The sequence below is a fragment of the Aptenodytes forsteri genome, unplaced genomic scaffold (assembly GCF_000699145.1).
Source record: "Aptenodytes forsteri isolate BGI_AS27 unplaced genomic scaffold, ASM69914v1 Scaffold49, whole genome shotgun sequence".
In the NCBI taxonomy this organism is placed as follows: Eukaryota; Metazoa; Chordata; class Aves; order Sphenisciformes; family Spheniscidae; genus Aptenodytes; species Aptenodytes forsteri.
In genome coordinates this window covers 2,903,324-2,911,200 of record NW_008795125.1, presented here as the reverse complement: position 1 = coordinate 2,911,200, position 7,877 = coordinate 2,903,324, and the positions used below count along the sequence as shown (strand labels likewise).

At 41.6% G+C, this 7,877-nt stretch overlaps 1 protein-coding gene across 1 annotated transcript in view; it reads right to left on the bottom strand.

The window, feature by feature from the left end:
• Positions 1-7,526, bottom strand: part of SLC30A8 (solute carrier family 30 member 8) — a 14,113-nt gene extending 6,587 nt beyond the window's left edge. Inside the window, exons 1-2 of the mRNA XM_009277249.1 lie at positions 7,323-7,526; positions 3,059-3,197 (exon numbers count right to left, since the gene is read on the bottom strand). Of these exons, the coding sequence (XP_009275524.1) occupies positions 3,059-3,197; positions 7,323-7,526 (343 nt within the window). The remainder of the gene's footprint in view (positions 1-3,058; positions 3,198-7,322) is intronic.
• Between the last annotated feature and the right edge of the window lie 351 nt (positions 7,527-7,877).

The following is a 7,877-nucleotide window of genomic DNA, read 5'->3' as shown; positions in this document are numbered from 1 at the left end:
TGATGGAGCCCTGCTTTCCTGGAGATGGCTGAACACCTGCCTGCTGATGGGAAGGAGTGAATGAATTCCTTGTTTTGCTTTGCTTGCGTGCGCGGCTTTTGCTTTACCTATTAAACTGTCTTTATCTCAACCCATGAGTTTTCTCACTTTTACCCTTCTGATTGTCTCCCCCATCCCACTGTGAGGGGAGTGAGTGAGTGGCTGTGTGGTGCTTAGTTGCCAGCTGGGGTTAAACCACGACACAGATGCTTATCACAATAACCATTTTGTCTAAAATTGACAAATAATGAATGAAAGTGCACTGACAGGGAAATCTAGTATTGCTGAAAAGTAGATAGAGAGAAGCTAACATAAAGCATGGTGCTTACATTTTCTGATAAACCTGGTGTTTGTATTTTCTCCAAGTTACAGGTTGAAGCCCTGCAAACCTGGCCCAGCTGAAGGTGTTGATGGCTATGCTATCATTGCCATGAAAGGAGCCAACAGCTTTTGAGAACACCTGCATGAATGTCTGTGTACATGTGTGCGTATACTCCACAGCTGAAAATTAACATTAGAGGTCATCTTTACCTACGTAGGTGAAAATACATATTACTTTTCAATGTAGTATCTTAGCAAAAGTTTAGCTAAGCTTACAGACCAGTTCAGTAGTACTAAACATTTTACTCAAGATGTTCTCAGTTACATTTCTTCAGAACTGCTAGTACTAACAGAGCACAGCAAACAATAGTATAGGATTGTTTGGCAAACTCTGAATCATGCCAGAGATAAAGAAATAGAGGTGGAAGAGAGCTGTCCTACCTGGAAGTAGGTCTGGCTCATACTATCAGTCTCCTCCAATATTATGCTTCTAGCCATGTTGCTGAAAGTAGCTGCACACCCAAAGGATTGTGTTGAATTGCTGTCTTGACTGATTCTGCTGCCTGGTTCTGGCTTAGAAGACAGGAGGCATTCAGATGGCTCCTGCTAAACCTGAGCCCTGTCATACACAGTCTTTACATGACAAACGCTATCTATTAGTCTGAGAAAAGCAGTGAAAATACAGCTTCCAGTGTCATGGAGGGCTGCAACTGCAAGACTTTGGTAGTCAGCACACAGTGACTCTGCCACCCACCTGACTGCCCTCAGCTACTCTATTAAGGCACCCCCCTGCATATTAAACTGGAAATACAGCTGGGAAAATAAGCAAGAAACAGGATAACTATCATGGAATGCAATCAAATAGCCACTGACATTTGACACAAGGCTCTCTTTGCTACCAGGATAAAAAGGCAATAAAAGATTGGTTTTGAAGTTCTGCATTGCAATGACAAAAAAACTAAAAAACCTAACACAGACTGAGGGTGAAGTTACATGAGGTGGCTAAACCTGCCTACCATCTCGTCAGCAAGAAAGAAGTCTCTCTTTCACTTCCCTTTATTCCCAGGCAAAGAGAGCATAAACACAAAAAGTAATTATGGATCAACTGATGATAAGTAGTAGTTTGCTAAGGCTGCACAATTCAGCTGTCTGTTGGCAACATAATGCCAGCCACGCTTCAGTTATACTAAACCTCCCCCTCAACCAGCAGCCTGTTTCCAGCAGAGTTAGTGGAATATACTTAGGGAGCAATATAAAGACAGGATGAGTATGGCATTTGTCTTCTCTGGTACATTCTGCAGCTACAGACAACCTTGGCCTGCAGACATCCTGAGTCAGAAGCTGCTTCTGGACCTTCCTATTGAACATCCTTGAAGCATTTATCATCTGAGTCCTCAGTTCAGGCGCATAGGTGTCTAGAGCCACTTGAGATACACTGACACCTCCATATATGACTTGACACAAGATGTGTAGATGACCCATAGCCTTCTAGAGTGGCAGTTGGAAACTTTGTGGAACACATTAGGACATTTCAAATAGCACCAATCCCTTACATATCAGCAAATAAATTGAGCCCTAAGACACCCAGCGTAGGATTAATTTCCAGACCTAGGCAACTAAATTAAAATGTCTGCATGCAGGTGTGAGCTAGGTGTCTAAGCTCCCATTGTGGACAATGGACATCAAATTAACGGTGATTCACACAGCTCCCTGCTCTATTGACTGACTGGGAACACATCGTAGTTTCTTACCTACAAGTGTCTGGTGGCATTTGAGATGCCCTGGTCTTGTGCTTGGCATCCTGGGCAGTCTCCTGTGGGTCTTGTGCCACAGCTGCCATTCCCATGCGTAAGTCTCAGACACCCCAGGATGTAGCACTAGACCTCTATGTTTAGACAGCTGAACAGAACTTAGATTTCTGTTTAATGTATCAGAAACTTGGACTCTGTGCTTCTATGTGCTCACTTACATGTAGACATTGATATTTAGGTGTCTAAATCTTGAACAGAATCATACCCCCAGAAAATTTTTCTCATAGTTAATATTTTGCTGATGTCTTGTCTTTTGTCAAAGCACTTGTGTTTGACTGTAAGGCTTTTGGTGTTAGGTGTCATCTGTAAATATATTGATTTTGGTTGAGGAGAGAGAACTTTCAAAACCTACCAGTTCTTCCATGTGATAAAAAACAGCAGCAATAAAAAGATATGCAGGGAGAGGATTTAGAAAATGGTAAATGTTAAAGGATCTCACTTTTCTACAGATATAACTTTGTTGTCTTTTAAAAATAATTTAATTATTTGCTTTATCATTCTATAAATGGAGTAGACCCTCATTTTTATGGGTATTGCTGTTTTTATAGAAACTTGCATTTCATAGTAGATTGAGGACTCAGTCCTCCTCACACGCAAGTCACTAAGCGAAGTTGCTGTTATCTCAGCCAAAGCTAGCACCAGCCCAAAACTATATTCAATAATGAACGGAAAGACACGTTTGTAGATAAGAGATGACTGTGCTTTTTACTTCTTTGAAGCTCACTGGCTTGCTCTGTTTATCATGTGTCCTGGGGGCTTTGAGAGCATTAATGCACTATCTCTAAATATCTGCAGACCTATGTTGGGCATCGGCATGTTTTCTGGTCCCTGGCTATGACGACTTCCCTTTCCCATTCCACATGTTCATACTGTGACATGTTTGCTACCTGCTCGGTGCCACCCGAAAGTTAGCTGCTTGGTGGGAGGTTTGGAGGCAAGCCACAGTGAGAAGAGGCTGATCAGGAAGCTTGTCAGGTCCACCAGGATGTGTGCCGCGTCGGTGATCACCGCCAGGCTCCCAGCGATCTGCCCACCTGTGTGAAACACGTGTCCATATCATGGCTCTGGTCGGAAGTTTGAGTTGACCAGATCAAACTCGAGACCTGCTTTGCTGTGAATCAAAGGGAACATTCAATTTTCAGTGATCACACACACGACTCAAAACTCTTCAAAGTTAGTTTCATTTGTACCTCATTCATGCAATGAAAGGTATAAATTAATAGAAAGAAATAAGCTAAATTTCTTTGTGAGAGTGAGAGAGAGTCCTAAGGACAATAAGAGTTGTGATACATTAGTGCTGTGGTTATACTACTATTGGACTGTTTTACTGTAACTATTTTAATATCAGATTTCTTGATGAAAAGCTGTATTAGGGATCACATTTCCAGTATCCTCCCACTATCTCTTCACAGATCGCTAGTATTTTTATGTATGTATAAATACTCAGACTCTTAGCTTATGGGATTCATTTCCTATTTGTTATAGGAAAATATGCATGTACTTCCTGAGTTTTGGATGGCTGGATGCCCAACTTGTTATTTGTCACAGGCAACACTAAAACAGGAGTAGAAGGAAAGGTCCCAGTAGAAGAGCTGTGATAAACAACCAGCCATTTTGGTGAGGGCATAGAGAAAAATGTTCTGTTTGCAGGTCTAATCTATCATTTTGTATCTGTAATGCATGATTTAATTTTGCTGCTAGAGCTGGAAAAATGTGGCTGAATGTCATTTTACTTTGGGGGGTTTTGGTTTCATGTGAATTCTGAAAAAAAAAAAAATCCAAGCCATTTTAGGCTATCTGAAACCACATTTCTTTTACCCAGTAAGCCAAATATCATTATTTTGCCAAATTCTTCTAACCATGTCTCAGGGCTAAAGACAGATCCAAAGAAACTACAAGATTGCTCTAAACTACGCCAGCTGCCGGTGGCTGCTTTGGGGGGTTTTGGTTTCATGTGAATTCTGAAAAAAAAAAAAATCCAAGCCATTTTAGGCTATCTGAAACCACATTTCTTTTACCCAGTAAGCCAAATATCATTATTTTGCCAAATTCTTCTAACCATGTCTCAGGGCTAAAGACAGATCCAAAGAAACTACAAGATTGCTCTAAACTACGCCAGCTGCTGGTGGCTGCAGGAGAAGACAAGGGTCACAGGCAGGAAGCTGTCCTGCCAACTTGTCATAGCAGGGGAATCTTTTCATCAGAGTGGAAATGTAGAAATATGGAAATGTGAATAATAGAGCCAAAATGTCTAGTTTCTGCGTTCGGCAATATATTTCCATCCTTCTTCAGTCATTTAATTAATTTCAGCTCACCTGTTTCTCCTGACCACAACCCATATGAGAATCAACGAATCCTGAAAAACATCATAAAATGCCTCATCCAAAGCTTTCGCAAGATACCACTGCCAAAGGGACATGTAGACACATCTTTTCTTTCCTTTTAGATGGAAAGTCTTCATGCCAGCAGGATGGACTGTCTGTTTAATTTCCTCCCATATGCAGATTTTAGATTAGAATACCTAATACTGTATGGTTTGTCACCGCAGGAGAACGCATATTGCACATGTAGAGCATATATCGTTTTTTTCTGTTGCCTCCCTATACATCCCATTTACAGCTGCCTGAAAGTTACTTCCCTAAAGGGAGCAGGCATGACTGCAGAATTTGGGGGCATCTCATTCCTTGCAGTAAAATGAAAAATTCAACAGAATGGGGATTTACCAGAACATGAGCAGGTGTAAATGCACATATACTTTTTGGTCATGACACAGCTCCTAGACTTTCGCTGTTTGCAGGGTAGCTGTTTCCCAAGTGGGAAGCAATTTTGCATAGCAGAGGGAAGCAGGCTTGTCTGGCAGTGCACAGTTGTTAACAACCAAGGCATCAGCTATCTTTCAGCAAACAAATATGTACAGCACAAGCTGCCTGCAAAACCCTATTGCATTTTAGATACTGTATTTCCATGTTCTGTGGGACAGCATTACAAAAGCTTGCTTCTAGCCTGCCCTCTTTGAAAAATGTTGACAAATTATTATTTTATGTATTGCTGGCATGACTAATGCCTTGGGTGAGTTTCTGACATCTCAGTCTGCTTATCTTAGCAACCTGGTCAAGTCTTTATATTCCTTTTTGACATGATGACACATGCTGGGTTTGTCTCTCTTTCTAGTGCCCAAATAGAAATAAAGTACTTTGAAATCCACATTTGGCCCTTAGCTACTAAAAATCCTTGGAAAGCACTTTTAGATCAGGGCTGTACATAGGATGTCATTGGTTTGACTGATATGTCCAAATCTATGGAGATTGTGGTGGATCTGCATTAGAAGAACAGAAGATAATTGTCTTTCGGAGACAGTTGGTGTATCAGGCTCAGCCAACAGTGTCCCTTTTGGGAGAGCAGTAAGGACCAGCACAGATGGTTTGAGCAAAAATATCACTAGGGATTCAAAGAAGCACAACTTTTCAACCTCTTTGAGAGTGATGCAGATTTGTTTCTTCTGTTTAGCATAATAATGCCCAGGGAAGTTGTTTGCCCTTAAGAGGAGAAGGAAGGAGAACATGTTCTTTATTTTCAAGAGTAAAGCCTGTGTAATAGTTATAGGCTTTTATTGCTTTGTATCAATACTCCCAACAAGTGGCCTTTATGACTTACTATTACCCACAATGGATGTTTATAGCTTTGTATACCACAAAGCAGTAGAAACCGTCAGTCCCTCAATGGTCAATCATCAGGCACAGGCTGTCTAGCCTAACGATTAAAAAAATTAAATGTATGGTTCATAATTACAAAAATCTCCATAGACTGCTGTCTGTAACTGCCGTTAATAACTGGTTTGTCAAAGTTTAATGGTCTGAAGCAAAATGGTCTTCAAGCCTGTTACTTAAGCTGTCACTGCAAAAAAGCTGTATGATTCATTAAGCAAAATGAAACATTTAGTTAACATATCATCTGTCCTTCCAATTATCCTCTAGCATTGCCGCATTCACCACACTTAAGCCTACTGATTATATGGTTTTGTTAATAATGCATTACTTCTGGCACTGGAAATTACTGCATGGAGATTAGTGGTATGCACCGGTTTTCACGGGGAAATGCACGTGACCTACAAACAACGGGGCTTCACGCAGATGAAGCGCATGGGAGGGAAGAGTTGGAGAAGTCCCTGATGGGTTTGGCAGCCAGGGGAGAAGGCAGAAATGCAGCAGCTCTTTCACTGCCTCCACTTCTCACCTGTGGGGAAGACAAAGCCTTTCTATTTCATTTTCATGGGGCTCCAGAGATGCTGAAGCAGGGAAAACATGGGTTTCAGAGGCCTTCCTGGCTGATTTTTGTTACATCCCCTGGGGCACATGTGGCAAAAGCCTGTGGGATTCCTCATGCCTTAACTTACCTCACCTCACCACAGAGAAGGGGAAATTAAAGAGCCAGGAACTATCAGGTGGGTATAAATGTCACAGAAGCCATGCAGAGAGCAGATTGGTGGGACAAAACGAAAGCTAATGCTTTATGAGTGAGCTTAAACTTATATTGGATATTGTAGGATGGGTCCAGAATTGAAGGCTAATTAGACAGGGGAATAATCTTCCATTGATCCAGAGACACACCAGCAGGCCTATTTAAAAGATAAATGTGCCCTGGTATAAACACATTGACTTAACTGAAGAAAAGCAGATGGTGAATCTGGCCCTGGATTTCGCTGGATTTTGTAAAGACTGTTGCATTTAATATCAGATCCTGCTGCTAGCAGCCTTCATCAGTGCTGAGGTATCATTGGCCTGGATAACCATGTAAAATCTTTTAATCTTTTCCGAAAAATGTAACCCAATTTATTAGAAACCTTTTGTGACATGACGCTGAGACATGCTAGTAACCTTTAGCCAAGCTTAAAGACCTGGGAGAACAGTTTAGAACATTAACTGATCCTTGTATCCCCACCCAGATGCAATCCTTAAATGAACATATGAAAATATTTTGATAATTTCGCTTAAAAAAACCCCAAAATTCTTTTAAAGATTGGGGAGAAAGGAGAGTTATTTTATCGCAGGTGGGTTCACCTCTGTGCATCATGGGTCACTGCACTCAGAGTAGGTGTAAAAGGGCATGAATATGTCTGTGCTGGGCACCAAACTGAGCTCTCTTTGAGCAAACATACTCCCCTGTAATCTCAGCAGTCATGAAGAAGATGCAAATTACTGATGCCACACAGAGCTTCCTCCTGGCTTGATGCTGCTCCCTTTTTCTGTTCTCATAGGCCTGTGAGTAGCCATGACAGTGATACGCTGGATTAGCTTCAGTATCTTCTGCTTCCTGCTGCTGCCTCTCTTCATTTAAATTCTTCTGATGCCGGCTCATCCTTTGGGTTTGAAAGAAACAGAAGGTTAAAAAAAAAAAACCCTGGTTATTTGGGCGTCTAGCCCTGCAGCCCCAGAAACTATGTAATTAATGCTTTTGAAGGATAAAAGCAGCGTTGGGAACAGTGGAGCAGGTCATAGAAGAGGCTTGCTTGCACAAGCAGGGCTCTGTGGGAGGGAGCTGCACATGAAATGACTGCTCTGGCTGTGTTTCCCAGCTCTTTGGGCTCTCCTACATCATTTAGCAGTTTATGAAGCACAGGGTGACTTTCTTAGGCTGTGTATTTTATGCACACCGTATGATTTTCAAAAAGTTGTACCTCATGCAAATAGTAACCTAATTCAGCATAGC